The sequence below is a fragment of the Gossypium hirsutum genome, chromosome D05 (genome assembly GCF_007990345.1).
Source record: "Gossypium hirsutum isolate 1008001.06 chromosome D05, Gossypium_hirsutum_v2.1, whole genome shotgun sequence".
NCBI classification, from domain to species: domain Eukaryota; kingdom Viridiplantae; phylum Streptophyta; class Magnoliopsida; order Malvales; family Malvaceae; genus Gossypium; species Gossypium hirsutum.
The window spans coordinates 17,062,879-17,080,126 of NC_053441.1; the positions used below are offsets into that span (position 1 = coordinate 17,062,879).

Consider the following 17,248-nt stretch of genomic DNA (forward strand, 5'->3'; position numbering starts at 1 on the left):
GAAATACTTACAAACCTAATTGTTCAACAAATGTTAAGAAATGACCCCAACAAGTATACCGCCACGGAACAAGACTGAATCTGTTCCCATGTATATCAAGCAATGCAACTACTAGCACTAGAAGTTGTATAACCAAAAAATAGATCACAGTGGGAGATCTCCAAGATTGGATTCTGCAAAAGCATAGCCAAAGGGACAAACTGTCAAAATATGCAGAGACTGAATATATCCTCACATCATAAAACCAATTAGCTTGAGCCACCAAGCATCTCCTACACTCTGTTTATAGCCTCCAACAGCCCATATAACAAGATATGCAACTTGTGAAAGAAAAACAAGTAGGGAAAAGATGATAACAGGCCATAGTAACAAATATTTCCTCCTGAAACGAAATCAAACAATTAATTTTAAGGAGAAAGAATTTCTGTAAAATCAGTCAATTAATTTCTATAAAATTTCTGTAAAAAATCAAACAATCAGAAAACAACTAAAAACTAAAGCATAATGAATAATTAAAGAGAAGAAGAAAAGAAACTCACCGGCGGAAGAGGAACAAGGAACCAGAAGAAAGAACTTTGAAAGAGGAAATGTGAAAAAAAATGGGTATAGCCAAAGAACCAGAGGAAAGAACGTTTTCTGGGGAGAATACAGGTTAAAAATGGAAATTATCAGCCAAAAGCACTTTTGGCTGAAGAAAAGTTAAAATTTTCAACTTCTCCATATGCCAAAAAGCACTTTTTTTAAGCTGAAAATTATTCTGAAATAGTGTTTGTTCTTCATTGATTTTAAAGAAAAAGGACTTTTTCTTGCAAAAGTCCATCTCAGATGGACTGGAGAACGGAGCCTAAGCCCATTAAGCTTCAAACTGAACCCTTGCCGTTCATTTACAAGCTTAAAAACGAAGACACGTTCGGCTTTGTTTTGCCTCCAAAAGCTGGTGACCTCAACTCGTTCTTTCAGGTTTGTCATGGTCCAATTTTTCTTACTTCTACAAGTTTAATAGAAGAAACAACAAGGAAAAGAGAATAACATCTTTATTTGTGATAATTCCTCAAAACACCAGTAATTGTAAATAAGTTTTAAGAAAAATAGAGAAACGAAGAAGAAAATAATTCTCAACCAATTCTACCCTTTTTCTTCTGTATATATTGAACTAATTTATATACCCATACAATTCACAAGTTCATCGTGTGTATTTATTTTAATATGTTACATTAATTTGTTTATTTTTTTAATTTGAAAGTCAGAAGCATTTTCAAAATTAATAGAATTTTATTGTAAAATGTGTAATTTTAATATGAATTTTTTATTTAAAACTAAATGAAATTGTGTAGTATGAATAATATAAATCATGAACCAAATAATAATATTTACGTAAAATTCAAATTTGATTAATGCAATAACTAGTTTGTATTTCCATATAATGCACGAGTTAAATATGTGTATTATTAAATTATTATTTTTAAATATAAATTAATATTAAAAAATTGCAACGTCTATGTCTAAAATATAAAAATAAATTAAATTTGTAATCATAATATGATATTAATAAATGTTTCAGATTTTAATAACTTGCCCGTGGGATGAAAGAATTTTTTGCACGTAATAATAAATTTATATTGAATTATTTCTTTATATAATTTTTTTTAAAATAAATAATATAATTAAATAATTATTGTCAGATAATTTCTGTTCTCAATTTGTTGTATTTAAAAAATAAAAATATAGTATAAATTACTTTTTTTTGTTTATAAAATATTAAAATATAATTGTTTCATAATTTACCCTAATTTTAAAGAAAATTTACATGAAGAATTTACATATTTTTTTAAAAAAATTAAAAGTTGATTTCATTGAAAAAATATATTTGTAATTATTCTGCGTAAACATAAAATTATAAATTCAAGTTACCTATTCCCGTTTAGAAAAAAAGTGTGACTCACGATGGTAATGCATATTAGTCAAATTTGTGCTTTCCGAGCAATGAACGACTTCACCGGTTGATAGCCCGCAATAGCCATGCCCATTTTTTTTTTTTTACGCTTTTGCTTTGGTATCCATTTTCCCAAATGAGTATAAAAATTTCCCACCACTTTTCTCTCACACCTGTAATCATGAAATTGCAGACTTATTGCACAAACAAGGGAACAAGCAGAGTTATACTCTTGAGAGCTATCGATAACAGCCTTGAAAATGTTCCATTAATTGCTATATATACACATACCTAGGCTAGGGGAGGTAGAACCTGGGTGCGAGATGAACTTGATTCTATATAGGATAGCCATATTGGATGAGAATTGAGAACGATACTACAAAGAAAACACTTTCGGACATTTGGTAGGGATCCATAGAGTTTTTGTTTTCACAAAATCTTGACAAGTTGTTTATCCGATGTGGTAGAGAGATTAAAGATTTAAAATTTATGTATTTTTAAAAACACTTTTAAGAATTGATAAAGTCTATATTTGTTTCTGGCAGTTTTTGAAAAAAGATATGAGTATTGTATAAGGTTCAAACCCTAATCATGAATGTTAACATAGGGCATCTAATGTACCCTCACAATCAATTAAAAAATAGTTATAAAATATGAAATCGTAATACATTACTGTGGGAGAAGGGGAAAAGAATTTCTAAACACAGAAATTGAACCCTAGAACTTATGCTAAACAACTTGAAACCCACACAAATTTACTACTAAATCAATAGTATGATTGATAAAAATTTTAACTTATTCAAATTCAATAAATAGGGCATCTATGTTTACTGTTTAACCATATATATATATAACTTTTGAAGTTTATTATAACTAAACTGATGTTGACGCATATATACAAGATCATGTATAATTGCTATATCTAGTATTAAATTAACATCCCTATAAAATGATCTTAACTACCATATAGCGAGGCAGTCGATTTTGATGATTAAATGCGCAATGATGAAGAAAAAATGGTCAGTCAAAAAGTAGGAAAAGCAATCAACAATGCATGCCTAATTAATGACTAATGGGATATTTGGGATATGATCAAGTTTTCAATAAGCTCCGAGTAGAGCAGACGCAATTAGTAAAATTAGATGAACCCTATCTTATCATATTGGGATGCCTTCAACAAAAGCAAGTGTAAAAGCTTTGCCTATAGTTTAACCAAATATCTCTGTCATAGCTCGTCCACAGTATCGCTGTGGGTGGAATCACTTTATGTGCCAAAAGCGCCAAGTAGTAAAAAGCAATAAAAAGAATCACACTATTGCTAGGAGGCAAACAACTTAAAAAGATATAGGGATGTTTCCAAAGGTGGGGTTTGAAGTTTTCTTTTTTTTTTTGACTTCTAAAATCTCAAATCTCAAATTCATTAAAGCTGGAATATTTTTGGGATTTATTGGGTGGTGGTTGTTTTTTTTTTTTTATCTCCAAAAGTATAAAAAAAAAAGTTCAAAACAAAGTGAAGGCTTAATGCAAACTTCCAAGCTTTGCAGATCCTCAGAGATATACCTACTAAATTCTCTTGATTTATAGTCTTGGAAGTTTGTTTGAGAAGCAGGAACAATTATTCTCAACATAAAAAAGAAAACTTGTATGAGTCTTGATTTAATTGGAGTATGGTTACCAAGATTACTCAACCTAGGCTAGCTTTTCATATGATGAACCAGGCCAATGAGTATAGACATGGATGGTCTCAAGTCTCAAAAGCTTTTAATGCAATTGGTGTTCGTTTTCCGGGGATAAATATTCTCACTTTTTAAGCGTGCCGGGTACTGACCCACGTCCTAGTCACTTGCAGATGCATGTTGCAGCGAATTACTAAAGCAGAAAAGGCCCACTTAGAACTTTTATTCAATCTACAAAATCAACCTTAAGACTTTGGGAATATAAATTAACTGCAATTTATAGTTAGATTCATTCAATAATAACTCAAATGAATACGACTTAACAATGAAAGGAGATCAAAAGGGATCGGTCAGCTACTCAGCTAAGTACCAATTATTCTTTTAACCGATGATAAAACTCGAACTGTACGATAGATTTTAGATTGACCCGCTCCGAATAGAGTAGATTTTTTTTGTTTGAAAAGTGGATGCGAGACAAGTTGGGGTGGGGTGAATTTTTTTTTTTTAGATAGTAGGTATGGAGCGGTTATAGTAATTGCTTACTCCGCTCTGACCTGCTCTATTATATAAAATTATTATTTTATCCTTGTACATATGAACTATTAAAAAGGTAAAAATATAATATAAAAATTATATATTTTATGCTTAAATTTTGTTAAGAAGTATGTTTAAATATTTACTTGATTTTAAAAAATTGAAAAATTTAAAGATAAATAAAAAAATTAAATTGAATCGAAGCAGAATGAAGTGAGGTAGGGTGGGGTGGGGTGGGGCGGGGTGATAATGCATGCATCTAACATCCATGTAAGTGATAGTGATTTTTAAGATTATATATTGATAGTAGAGTAGGACGGATAATTGAATAAAACACATCAATTATAGAATGATAGTAAATTTAATAATATTCACACCCAATTTACTTTATTGTCATCCCTACTTAAATAAAAGGGGGGGGTGTTAGTACTTTTCTGAATGTAGCCAAGTGAAATAGATAAAAAAACTAAATACGAATAGGACTTCAGAATGAGCAAGCAATGTGAAGAAAGCAGAAGTGCCCATGCAGATTAATGGGAGACCTGACATGACCATGGAAAACAAATTAACAAAGGGACTTCACCTTGTCCGGAAAGTGCTCAACATCATGAAAAGAATAATTTCATGGCATTTCAAGTTTTCAAACTTAATCGATTCCCATTACTATTTCCGACTTCTCAAATTCTTTATGAAATTTGAATTATTTAAGTAAATTTGACAAAAATGTGTTATATTTGTTGTCACCTTGTAAGATTTTTTTTATAATTTATGTTTATGTTTAGTGTTCGTAGCCATTCCTCTCAACAAAATAATCTTTAATTTTAAAAATACAATGTACTTTACTATTACTATTGCACCTAACACTTATTAATATCATTTATTTTTTTTAACAAAAAGGATTATCTCGTACATTTAATTAATCCTATAACATATCATGGTAAGAGCTTAGCAAATGTTATTATTACGATAATTATATATATTATAATTATGATAACTATATATTTTTACATGATTTGAAAAAGAATGAAATTTTAATTGTTATTCATCGTGTTAATGAAAAATTAGTAATTTTTTCAATTAAGTTTTAGTTAGTTTAATGATAAGATTAAGGTCTTGAAAACTTAAAACTTACATGTTTCATGTAAATACATGAATTTTTTTAAAATATTTATTACGATCTTAATTAATTGTTAAATTAATTATTATGTTTAATGCTTATAATAATTGATTTTGATCGAAGTAATTGATAACATTGTAATTTTTAAAAAAAATCTCAGCTACTAAAAATAATTTTAAACACTTAAAATTAGTTTGAATGAATAAGTACAAACTCATCTATATATCATCTATAAATGTCAGTAGTTTGGTGCATATATATGATTAAAGACTAAATAAAACTTATTTTTCTTCAGTCTATTTAAGCAAAGTCTATCGTGTCATGCGTCCTTTATGGACATGTTTGTTTGTGTCACTGTATACCTCGTATCAACATTACTTAAAACAAAAACTTGTTTTATTACTTCAAAATTTAAAACATCAACACTAATCTAGTTACTTTTAATAGCTTTTTATTTTTAAACATTAATTTAAATTAATTTATTAAAATAATCAAAAAAAGTTATCATATGTATTATTTTTTATAGAAAATAACAATAAATTACGATTACATCAAAACAACACTTATCAAAACATGTATTCTCATGGAAAAAATTCACTATTTACATACTATTTCCTATTTATATATAGGTAAAAAAATTACATAATTTTATATTCCCAACCGTGATAAAATAAAATAAAAAATTTATATGCCCTACCATTAATTTTAGACTATTGGGATATCCACTTATTTTTCAATTTTTGATGTATTCCATGATACACTAATGACAGATACTTTCTTTAAAAAAAAATTAAATTAAAACATATGGCCAATTGTCATGAAGGAAATAATAATACTAGTACTATACATGGATTTTGGAAGGAGGAGGAGTCGACTCAGTCCTCGACCAGAGTCTGGCATTGAAGATTCTCCCGTGCAAACAAAATCTATTCTAGCTGTCAGTCCTGTACTTAATATGCGACCCCAAAGCGAGAATGAAGCTTCGGCATATGCAAGTAAGATCACAACTGGATTGGTCAGGCCGGTGTCCGACCGGTTCAGATAAGACCCACCCACCCACCCACCCACCCACACCCGGTCCTTCTTACACCACACTCACCGGTTATCCCTATTAAAAAAATAGTAGTACAGGCTCAAGCATTTGCTGTCAGCTGCAAACACTTTTTAATGATGAAAAAAGGCTAATAACATTCTTTTTCTTCTTCCAGGCAGGGCCTCTTCTTTTGAAAATTAGCATGATGGTGGTCTCAATTGAGGGGGGCCAACATGTCTGTTAAAGCAAGGGAGAGTTGAGATAGAACACGGCCCACAAATTGACTATTGAGCAAACCTTGGGAGTGGCAGCCTTAGTGGAAACACTTCATTAGGTTCCTGGTATTGGGTGATCAAATATCTTTAATATAATAAAAAGTTAAAGATCATCCCTATAACACCTCTTACTCGTGTCCGACGCTGGAACAGAGTACGAGGCATTACCGGGTTTAAACACAATCAAACATTTCAAGCTAAAACATATATATTTCAATATCTATCTCAACCATCACATTCGGATTTACTTTGCATACTTAATCATTCATACTATTACTTTATTACTTCAACCCCTATACATGCCATATAAATTAAAAGGTTGTTTAACAAAATCTACCGGAGTAAATTGGATAGTGTGATCCTTGATGTAGATCTGATCCTCCGAGCATATATTCACATCAATCTACAAGAAGCAACAAACACACACAAGTAAGCTTACAGAAAGCTTAGTAAGTTCATAGGCTCATAATAAAATCTCACCAAAATTTCACTAACAATTATAATAAACAAGTATAGTACAACATTTCCTGCCAACCACAATCTCAAACAATGAATTTACTCAGTCGAGCTCAATATTAGATATCAACTTATATTCCAACATTTAGCTTCAATTGCACTTACAAATACTTGTTAAATTAAGGATTGTCTTACGGATTTGAGTACATCATTTGCCCGGTGCCACGATTTGTTTGAATCCTTTACAATGCTATAACTCAGTATGGTTTTCTTCACTAAAATACCATACCTACTTTTCACAACTTAGTATGGTTTTCGTTACTGAAATACCATACTTACGTTCTACAACTCAGTATGATTTTCTTTACTGAATTACCATACCTGCATTCCACACTTTGCCATGGATCCACCATGGACTTATTCATTAATTCATCACTGGTTACTGAACGTATGTACTCAATCCTGCGTATCCCTTAATTTGAACTTACAATTTGATTTTCACATTTTTACAATAATCATAATTCAACAACAATACACGAATTAATACATTAAATCATTCCCACATTAACAATTAATCATAAAAGTTCAACCGTATGAACTTACCTAGGCTAATTTATAGGAGTTGTAAAAGTTTAGGGACTAGTTTGATATTTTCTCTTTTCCGCGTTTAGCTTCGGATTTCCGATCTATAATATAAAATTTTTCATTCATTAGCATCTAATTCAATACTAATTCACTTCGCAATTTATGCCCTTCGATTTTCAAAATTACACTTTTACTTCAAAAATTATAGTTTTTACGATTTAGACCCTACTCAATTAACACTTTAATTAAACTAATTATTCCTCAAATAACACTTTATGTAATCATTTTAGGCTATTATATAGCCTTTGGTATTCAGAATTTTAGTACAAAACTCCAATTCCTAGCTTTTTCACAACTAGGTCCTAAAAATCATTTTCTCCTAAAATCACTTAATAAAATCATAATATAATGAAATTAAAGCTTAAAATCTATGATAATTCATCATAAACTTCCAGCACTTCTTCATGGTAACTTACAAAATCACCCATGGAATCAAAAACTAATGAATTCAATAGTTGGACCTAGTTGTAAAAGTCATAAAACATAAAAACTTCAAAGAAAAAGCAAGAATTGGACTCACATGGTATAAAAATATGAGAAACCAGCTTGTTTCAGACCTCCTATGGCATTTTTGCTGATGAATTATGAAGAAATTTCTAGATTTTTCAATTTTGTCTTTGTTTTATATGTTTAATTTGCAAAATTTCCAATTTTGCCTTTGTTTCTCCATGTTTTCTTGCCCAAACCGTCCAACTCATATAATTTGGGCCTAATTGCCTTTTAAATCTCTCCTTATTAGTCACTTAAGCTATTTAATCATAATTTAACAAATTTTGCATTGTTCTCAATTTAGTCTTTTTTAATTAATTGACCATCCAAACGTTAGAATTTTCTAACGAAACTTTAATACCAAACACTCTATAAATATAGAAATATTTATGGCTCGGTTTATGAGTTTGAGATTTTGATACCTCGTTTTAGACCCAATTTACATATTAATTTCTTTTTAAATCACAAAATTCACTAATCCAAAATTCTTCTATAATCACACTTGACTCATATGTATTTATTATTTAAATTTTAAAACTCACTAGTCGGATTTAGTGATCTCGAATCACTGTTTCCGATACTACTGAAAATTAGGCTGTTACAATCCCTTTATTAAATTTATTAAGGTAATTACATTAAACATTTTTTTCATTTTTAGTACAGTACTGGAGAAAGAAAAGCTATACATATTGTTAAATTAAAGATGGATTCCTGCAGGTGGCAATTACTTTTTGAATACTATATGCAGTATTGGTCCATGCTCTAGAAAGCCGAAAAAAAGAGAGTACCAAATCGTCTTTTACCAGTAAATTAATTGACTGTCAAATGAAACTAGATCGATTGTTGAATTATCCCTTTTTCCTTTTGGGAGAGCAAAGGAATTAGGAAACGAATTCAATTGGATCAATCTTGATTGTGTTGTACCTTTTAACACAAAATAAGCCGTTTGCAGCTTGGTTCAACAATTGTTTTACTTAGACGATTATGGGTAAGCAGGTGGGATCTTTCCGACAAGAATTTGTTAATTTATTGACTGGTAGATGTTGATACAGAGGAAAATATGCAGTATCTCCGTTCCTGTACGGCGAGGAGGAATTGATTTATTGAAATGTCAAAAAACCAAGCAAAGGAATAATTGTATGTATTAAAATAATGAAAAATATAAAGCTTAGTATTATACATGTGAGGTGGGGTTGAAGGGGCATGGGGTAGGGTACCCACCTTCCCCCTCGTGCGTGCAACTGCGCCTATCTATCAATGGCGGCTCACTCTCTCCATCATCTGCAATTATCGTCATTAATGGCATGGAGCCAAAACAAAACCTCTTAGATAACAGTGTAGTAAATAACCATCCGTTTTCTTTTTCACTTTTCTGTTTTCTTTCCTTTTCTTTTCTGTTCATGTCATGGTGCGTTTGAAGTTGTCTCGGAGAATGTGGGAGACAGCCAAAAACATTCCAAGGGTTATTAACAGTTGACATAACGTCTTTCTAAGGACATTGTGGGTCACACACCATCCACATTCGAATCTCCTTTATTTTATCTTTCTCCCTATATTTATACCACCGTTTCATTCCCTATCTTCGCATCCTCAGCTTTAGCTTAATCTCTTGTAAAAGCCATTTCTTTAGCTTGTTTTTTATCTAAGTTTTTGCTCCAATGTCTGATTCTGGTGGTTCAGCCTCTGCTAACAGGATGTTGTGTTCGGTTCCTGAAAAGCTACAGCTGCATATGGCCATGTTAGCCTTGCAGTTTGGCTACGCAGGGTTCCATGTGGTCTCCAGGGCTGCCCTAAACATGGGAATTAGCAAACTTGTATTCCCAGTTTATAGGAATATCATTGCGTTGCTTCTGCTCCTTCCCTTTGCATATTTTCTTGAGAAGTAAATCATACAAAACATAACCACCCCATTACTCTTTGATTTTGAAAACCCTTGATGTAGTACTAAACCCTAACTTGTTTTTTCTCAAGCATTTTCTTCTTTATACAGGAAGGAGAGACCTCCCATTACTCTAAATTTTCTTTTACAGTTCTTCCTCCTCGCTCTTGTTGGGTACGCATGATATTGGTCCCTCTAAGACTCTAAAATATAAAGTTGAAATAAAAAAACTAACTGGTTCCTGTTTCAATCTTGTTAACGAGACAGAATAACAGCAAATCAAGGTTTCTACTTGCTGGGCTTAGATAACACATCACCAACCTTTGCATCAGCAATCCAAAACTCCGTCCCAGCCATTACCTTCCTAATGGCAGCCATACTACGGTAATTAGCACACATTTCCTCTTTTACTGTATACATTAATTTACGTATGAAATGTGAGTCTGAGTGTCTTCATTTGCATGCTATTGTATTTCCAGGATAGAGAAAGTTCGGCTAAATCGAAAAGATGGGATATCGAAGGTTGCAGGAACAATCTTGTGTGTGGCTGGAGCATCAGTGATAACTCTATACAAAGGTCCAACGATATACAGCCCAACTCCACCTCTGAATAGACCCACCCCGACGTTCGTTTCATTGGGAGATGCAGAGGGAAAGAACTGGACCCTTGGTTGTCTCTATCTGATTGGTCATTGCCTATCCTGGTCTGGTTGGCTGGTGTTGCAGGCACCGGTCCTGAAGAAGTACCCAGCTAGACTCTCCGTGACGTCCTACACATGTTTCTTTGGTCTCATTCAATTCCTCGTCATTGCGGCCTTTGCTGAGAGAGATCCTCAAGCTTGGATGTTCCACTCTGGCGGAGAACTCTTCACTATTCTCTACGCGGTCAGTATTTCATCAGTCAAAAACCATTGACATATTTTTCTTCTTTTTTCTAAAGGGAAAGTATCCTTTGAGCACAACTTTATATAGGCTCAAGTAAATTAATTAATTGCAGTGTATATGAAATCATTCATTCAATAACACTGGTGGGTAGAAATCCACAAACCAAACCAATATTTTCTTAATTGAACATCAAACTTGATTGTCTAGCAAATAAATATCTGAACAATCCAAAACTTTCTTCTTATTAATTCATTAAGCATGTCAAAAACATTTTAAATGGCCGGTGAGAGAAAAGATATTTGGCAGGAATTCTTTATTGATATTCTTGCCACACATTTGCTTTTTTACTAAAAGCAAAAACGTGAATCCTTCTGCATCTTCTTTTGTAATGTGTTGTGGATTTTATAAAAGCAAATGTAAAAAGGTTTTTGATAAATCTATAAGAAAATAATTAAAAGAAATTTATTTAAATATGTATATAAATTCTATAAAATAATTTAAATCCAAAATAAATAACTCAATTTTGTAATTTCAAACAAATTCTCATTTATTTCTTACTTAAAGTTTTTATAACTATATTTTTATATATTATTTCAGTAGATTTAGTGTTTATTAATTTTCTAGAAAGTTGATATACTGTCTTTTTCTTCATGAAAACGCCTACTTATGTTAAGACCCAAAGGGGTAGGCTATGCACTAATCGTGGGGAATGTCTAACATCAGAAAATAAGAGCCTAAATTCGTACCATTTGAACCTGCACAAATAATTGCTTATAGTGCAATATTTGAGTCCAAGTTCATGGGATACAACCCTTAATTTTATTCGATTAGATTTCTTCTCATTGTAGTTGATAAAGCCGTAGCAATTAGAAAAAGTGGTTTACACAATAATGCGGGGGGTGGATCTGCGTGGTGGGTTATTGAAAATGAAATAAGACCAAAACATTTTGTGTGGAAAAAATGCAGGGAGTGGTGGCATCCGGGATCGCATTCGCTGTACAGATTTGGTGCATTGACAGAGGGGGCCCAGTCTTCGTTGCTGTTTATCAACCAGTTCAGACTCTTGTTGTCGCCATTATGGCTTCCATTGCTTTAGGGGAAGAATTCTATTTGGGAGGGTAAGTGAGTCCTTTTCATCCCTACATTATCTCTCTGCTCCTTGGTTGAAAACTCATCAACTATCTATCCAATAAAGTTGGTCCCCGTATGTTCCTCGCTAGGATCAAAATATCTAGCATTACATTAATCTTGTGATTAACTTGGCAATTTCGTTAAACACAGGATAATCGGTGCAGTGTTGATCATAGTAGGATTGTACCTAGTGCTATGGGGAAAAAGTCAAGAGAGAAAGTTTGCAGCTCAAGAAAAGGGTGCAATTCAGTCCACTCCGGAGCACAGCAACATCAGAACCTCAAGCCATATCAAGGCCTCCCTCACGAAGCCACTTCTCCCTCCTTCAACTGAAAATGTTTAACTAGAAGACCCCCCCCCCAAGACTTTTAACCACAATGCTGGCTACCTGGAGACAAAAAGAACAATTATAGCAGCAAAGGAAGGATAAACGAATGGGAAGCACTACGCCACTAGCTATATCCGAAAGTTTGTGTGTATGATTTTCTTTAATTTCTTTCTTCTTTCCCTCATTTTTAATTAGTCAAATGGCTTTTTCTCCAAGTAGCTGAGAGGGTTAAATGAGAAGCGTTTTTGAAGGGGTGATGATGAAGAGCACTGTGAAACTTGTGTGGCTTATGGGAGCCTGAAACTCTCATATGCTTTCTCTATGGTATAATTATATGGTTTTATTTCAGATAATTATCAGCTAAAAATCATTATCTATATACGGTGTGATGGGACCCTAAGATTGCATCCATGCTTATCGATACTTATTAATATTAAATTGATAATTGAAAACCTTATTCTAAATTGTATAATAACACATTTAATCCTTAATATTTATATATTCTATCAATTGATCCTAATTCTAAATAATTCAATAAATTTAATCATTCATATTTACAAATTCTATCAATTTAGTACTCAAATTTTCTAACCAAAGCTCTCAACTTTTAAAGCAGCGGCATGTAACATCTATTAATTGTTTTATTTATGATCGAAATAATCCAATTTAGTACATAATTATTTTTTAAATTAAATGTCATCTTTATCAATAAACTTTCTATGTCAATGTGCGTTCTTTTTTTCTCTTTGCTAAAAGTATTATATTTTTTTGTTTTCATATCCTTAAATTCTCATTTTTGGGAGGATTTTGACAAATAGATACTTAATTGCTAGGAACCAGACTACAATCACTTAAGCTTATTTTTTCATCATCATTTTTTTTGGTGCAAGAATTTCATGATATTTATTTTATATGCTTGAGTTTGAACTTTTAGGCATGTAATTATGATATATTATTTTCCAATCAAAAAGTATTTTGCTATTTCATATGACTAATAAATATAGTTGGTAACTAGCTTTAATCATGAGTTTATTTGTTGAACCTAGAAATTAAATTTTAAAAGCTTGATAATATTGAATTTTTTTTGCTTATTTGTTTGTTTATTTGTTTATGATGTGAAAATAGTATAAAGTTTTGAAGCTTATGATAAAACGACTCATAAATAGATGTATTTATAGGCCGGGCCGGGCCGGGCCGGGTCGGGTCTCAATAGAATTTTAGGTTTGTTTTATAGGCACGGGCTCAGGTTAGCTCGAAAAAATGAGCCTAAAATTTTACCCAAGTCCAACTTGGATAAAAATGCTAAAACTCGAGCCCGACCCGCCCGTATTAATTTTTTTATATTATTATTTAAAAACAAATTTTAAAAAATATAATAAATCAAATACACTAAAAACATTAAACTAAATATTTCTCAACAAATTGAAAATAAATTTAAAAAATTATTTATATTTAAAATACTAAGATATGTGCAACTTAGCAAGCAAATACCTCTAAACTGATAACAAAATTAACAATAAAACAATAGTTATACATTATCCTAATAATAACAACAAAATAGTAGCAATATAATAGTGAAACAACACCAAAACAGTAACAAAAATAGTAAAAAAGCAACAAAAAGCAATAGGCCGGGCAAAAAAAAGCTTACTCGAAGCCTAACTTGTTTAGAAAACGAGCCTTAATTTTTTGCCCAAACTCATTTTCCTAGCCTATATGTTTGCCCAAACCCTCTCACTTTTCAGGCGAAACATTAGGTAAGGCTAGGTGACCCAATCCATGATCAAGTCTACCCATAAAGTGGACTAATTTTTTCAACTTTGTGTTTTCTATCTTGGTTTGCATATTTTTGAAGTAAAATGTTCAAATTTTGCATTTTTGTTCAGTGAAAATTGCTTGATTTTGCACTGTTTAGCCTTCTTATTTGTATTGTTTTCTTGATAAATATGATATTTCCTTTAAGGTACATAGAAATAGTCTTTGAAGTTGGTCATTGAAATTGGAAAAAATTATGAACATTTCATTTTTCATAAGAAAAAATATGAAAAAAATTAATTCAGTTTTCTTTTGTTACATTGATAATATATATATCTTTATAAACTGATTAAGAGAATATTATTTGTTCTATTTATTTTTAATTATTTGAGAAAAGTAAAACAATTAATAGATATTGAATGCCTGTATTTTAAAAGTTGAAAGCTTTGGTTAGAAAGTTTAAGTATCAAAATATGAAGAGTTAAATTTATTAAATTATTTAGAACTAGGATCAAATTGATAAAAAATGTAAGTATTAATGACCAAATGTGTTATTATACCAGTTAAAAAAAAGTTTTTAGTTATCAATTTAGCAATTGGTGACCAAAATAGTAATGAATTCAAATGTTAGTGCTTAAAATTGATTTTTTTTAAAAGTTGAATGACCAAAATAGAAACGTAGACATAATTAGGTACACATTTGTATATATATTTTTTGTAATTTTTGATAATCTTATTTTTTTTAATGCCATAATTGTCACTCTTCTTTTCGGTGTACTGGTTTTTTTTCTTATAAAACCCTTATTTCAAAATTAAAATTTCCCCTTGTTTTTTTTTTTTTGATAATCTTTTTCATCCCTTACAGATGAGAAAAAAAAATCTGAAAATTAAAAAATCCATCAAAAAGATGTTATTTAAAAGGTTTTGCTTCATAAGTTTAAAATTAGTGTCGAATTTTGTTCAGCCGGGTTGGTAGGGCTCAATGAAATTTTTTTCATATTTGAAACTTTTAAAAATTTAAATTAGTAAAGCTAAAATTATACTTTAGCCCTTTAAAACTGATAAAAATTTAATTTAATTTATTTTTAAAAATTTGTAAAGATATAAAATATTAAAATAGTGAAATTACATTTTTAATATCGTAAAATTACAATTTAATTTCGACCCCTAAAAATATATTTTGGCTTCACCTCTGATTTTATTTTTATAAAATTTAAAAATAATTTTATTTTTTATCATAGATATTTTTTATTTAAAATAGTAAAAATAATTTAAAATATTATGTAAAAGAATATTTTTGAAAAAAAAACTACATAAGAGTTATTAATAATTTTTATATATTTGTCCTAAATCTTAAACCTTAAACTCACATTAATACAGTCTAAAAAGAAACGTAAGTTCATTTAGGGATAATATTATTGAGAGGGGCGACCATAAACCTTAAGTGTGAACTGTAAATCAAACATAAAAATTATCAAAAAAATTAATTAATTTCTAATTATTTTAAAATTTAACTTTTTAAAAAATATTTATGAAAAATAATATGAAACTTAACAAAATAATAGCCAGACGCAGTAAAATAGATATCATTTTATTGAAATAAAATCCATAAATTTAAAACTCAAAATTATAATAAAAAATTAAAAATAAACCGAACCAAATTATCATAAAAGAAAATCTAGTTTACTCAACGCTTTTAAATTATGTACTTGTAAAGCGAAATAGAGGCATAAGATAAAACTTTATGGATGCATAGATTAAAATTACGGAATTAAATGAGAAGTAATTTGAAAACAAGGTTTTAGATAAAAAAATAAACGAAGAGTTTTCAAAATTTTGGATAATGTATATAACTACGAAGTTCGAAAATCTAAGAAATTAAAATGTTTAGAATATTTGCATACTAAAATTTAAAAATCAAAAAATTAAAAGAAAGCACAAAAGTAATTGTTTTATTTAAGTCATGCTTTGCGGTGTATAATCCATCACGATCATGCAAAATTTAATTTTTAGTTCCTATGTATATATATTTCATCTCTTTCTTTTTGATAGATTACAAAATTAGTGGCAATAATTATGGAATATATTGAAAATAATTTATAGTTGCCCATCTTTATCCATCGATTGAATAAATAAAAATGAATTTAAATGCAAATATATGTTGATACGGTCAACAAAAACTGAGAATCCAAAAAAAAAAAAATCAAAAGATAAGTTTCCAGTGCCTTAAAAATTTGACTACTTAAAACTATAAACTTTAAAATTTAATTTACATAATCAAAATGAATGTCAGACATACCATACCATTATAGAGAGAGTAAACCTTTTGTTTAGTAGTTGAAATTTTCTAAGCTATTGAAATGGTTCAAACTACACTAATTTTATGCAAAACACAAGATTTTAAACTTACAGCTACTTTCTTCCTTGTTCTTAGGATTTACTCTTCGAAAGTCCTTTCCATAAAAATATAACACGTAAAATTTCTCTTCTTTTTGTTCTGCAAGTAGAGGTTAGAGATACGAATGAAAGAATAAATTAAAATTCACTCTTATCTTCGACTTTTATTTTATGCATGGCAGCGGACCTAGGCTGTGTCGTCTGAGGTTGATAACGTCAGCAAGCTAATTCCCTGAGACAACAGGACATCTTTGAGATTACATGGCCAACACTAGCAGATCCAATACGGGCCAACTAATTTAGGCTCTAGGCCTAATCTGGGTTCTTAACCATGGGAATCAGGCCACCATCCTGACTAGGCTCGAGCGTCTTGCATATGCTCCCAACTGAAATTGGGCTCTATATGGGTTCATTGTGATAGATTTTGTGGTATGTTCGTTTCAAATTCTAACGCAATGATCAATATATTCGGACCCAAGGAATGGATATTCCTTTTTGAAGGATTTTAATTGGATGGCTCCGCCTACCAAACCAAACCTTTTTTTTAATTACAAAACTGACCGAAGAAGTGGAGGCAAAACAAGCTGTGTCATCTCTGCAAGCGTTGTAACCATTTATATCTTGTAAGAAACTATTCACAAATCAACTACCGGTCTTAGAAACAAAGAAAAAACATATCAACTGTCGGTCAGTCTTTCGAGTTATAAAAAACAAA

The 17,248-nt window shown here is 30.6% G+C and overlaps 1 protein-coding gene across 1 annotated transcript; it reads left to right on the forward strand.

Moving 5' to 3' along the window:
• Positions 1-9,537: 9,537 nt before the first annotated feature.
• Positions 9,538-12,734, forward strand: LOC107905480 (protein WALLS ARE THIN 1). Its single transcript, XM_041094057.1, has 6 exons — positions 9,538-10,040; positions 10,149-10,211; positions 10,305-10,421; positions 10,517-10,922; positions 11,889-12,040; positions 12,204-12,734. The coding sequence occupies exons 1-6, from the start codon at positions 9,817-9,819 to the stop codon at positions 12,394-12,396; spliced, it is 1,155 nt and encodes a 384-aa protein (XP_040949991.1). The 5' UTR covers positions 9,538-9,816; the 3' UTR covers positions 12,397-12,734.
• The last annotated feature ends 4,514 nt before the right edge of the window (positions 12,735-17,248 follow it).

Coding starts and splice junctions, on each gene's coding strand:
- LOC107905480 (XM_041094057.1), top strand. CDS start 9,817: ATGTCTGATTCTGGTGGTTCAGCCTCTGCTAACAGGATGTTGTGTTCG. Junction 10,041..10,148: donor TTTGCATATTTTCTTGAGAA/GTAAATCATACA, acceptor TTCTTTATACAG/GAAGGAGAGACCTCCCATTA. Junction 10,422..10,516: donor CTAATGGCAGCCATACTACG/GTAATTAGCACA, acceptor TTGTATTTCCAG/GATAGAGAAAGTTCGGCTAA.